This window comes from Triticum aestivum, chromosome 1B (assembly GCF_018294505.1).
Source record: "Triticum aestivum cultivar Chinese Spring chromosome 1B, IWGSC CS RefSeq v2.1, whole genome shotgun sequence".
NCBI classification, from domain to species: Eukaryota; Viridiplantae; Streptophyta; class Magnoliopsida; order Poales; family Poaceae; genus Triticum; species Triticum aestivum.
Genome location: NC_057795.1, coordinates 35,022,591 through 35,023,352, shown reverse-complemented (window position 1 = coordinate 35,023,352; position 762 = coordinate 35,022,591). Strand labels below are relative to the sequence as shown.

Below are 762 nucleotides of genomic sequence, written 5' to 3'. Positions count from 1 at the left end.
CAGCATGCATGGATGTGAGGACGCACCCACGTGGGGCCACAAGTTAATCGATTCGCTATGATCCTCCAAATTATCAGCAGTTCAGCACTACGCAAGCCTGGCCGCTCCATAGAATACAATATCTCGATCAGATTTACATTTTCTTAAACGAAAAATATAAACAAACTAAAATGCAAGGTAGAGTTTCATCGCCGCACCAACCGGCTTGCAGCTTCCTCCACTGGATAAATAAGACCCCTCATTTGCAGGCACACACAATCGGCCAGTAGCATACATTGTAACATCAATCAAGTAGCTAGCCATGAACTCAAAGCTTTGCATCTCCTCCTCCCATCAACCATGGCATGGGTTCCACATCCATGAGAGCGCGACCGTGAGAGTAGCGCCACCAAAAGTTCACCTCATCAAGAAGATGTCGCATCCAAAAGAAAGCATCAATGAGTTCATATCCACACTCCCTCAGAGAAAAGGGTGGTCGCAACCACTCATCCAGTACAAGAATTTCTGGTTCAGAGGCCTGCCGCTGGAGCAGATCCTGCTGGCCCAGGACGCCTTCGAACCCCGCGCCGACGACATCATCCTCGCCACGCAGCCCAAGTGCGGCACGACTTGGCTCAAGGCCCTTGCCTTCACCATCGTCAACCGCTCTCGCTACAGCTTCGACGACCACCCCCTCCTCACTAGCCACCCTCAGCGAGTCGTGCCATTCATCGAGATCCCTCATGTTGGCGGCGGCGGCGGCGCGGATCATCATGCACACAT

The 762-nt window shown here is 52.4% G+C and overlaps 1 protein-coding gene across 1 annotated transcript in view; it reads left to right on the top strand.

The window, feature by feature from the left end:
- Window positions 1-273: 273 nt before the first annotated feature.
- Window positions 274-762, top strand: part of LOC123076481 (cytosolic sulfotransferase 5-like) — a gene marked incomplete at its 3' end in the record, with an annotated part of 1,894 nt that continues 1,405 nt past the window's right edge. Inside the window, exon 1 of the mRNA XM_044498706.1 lies at window positions 274-742. Coding sequence (XP_044354641.1) covers window positions 302-742 — 441 coding nt within the window. The remainder of the gene's footprint in view (window positions 743-762) is intronic.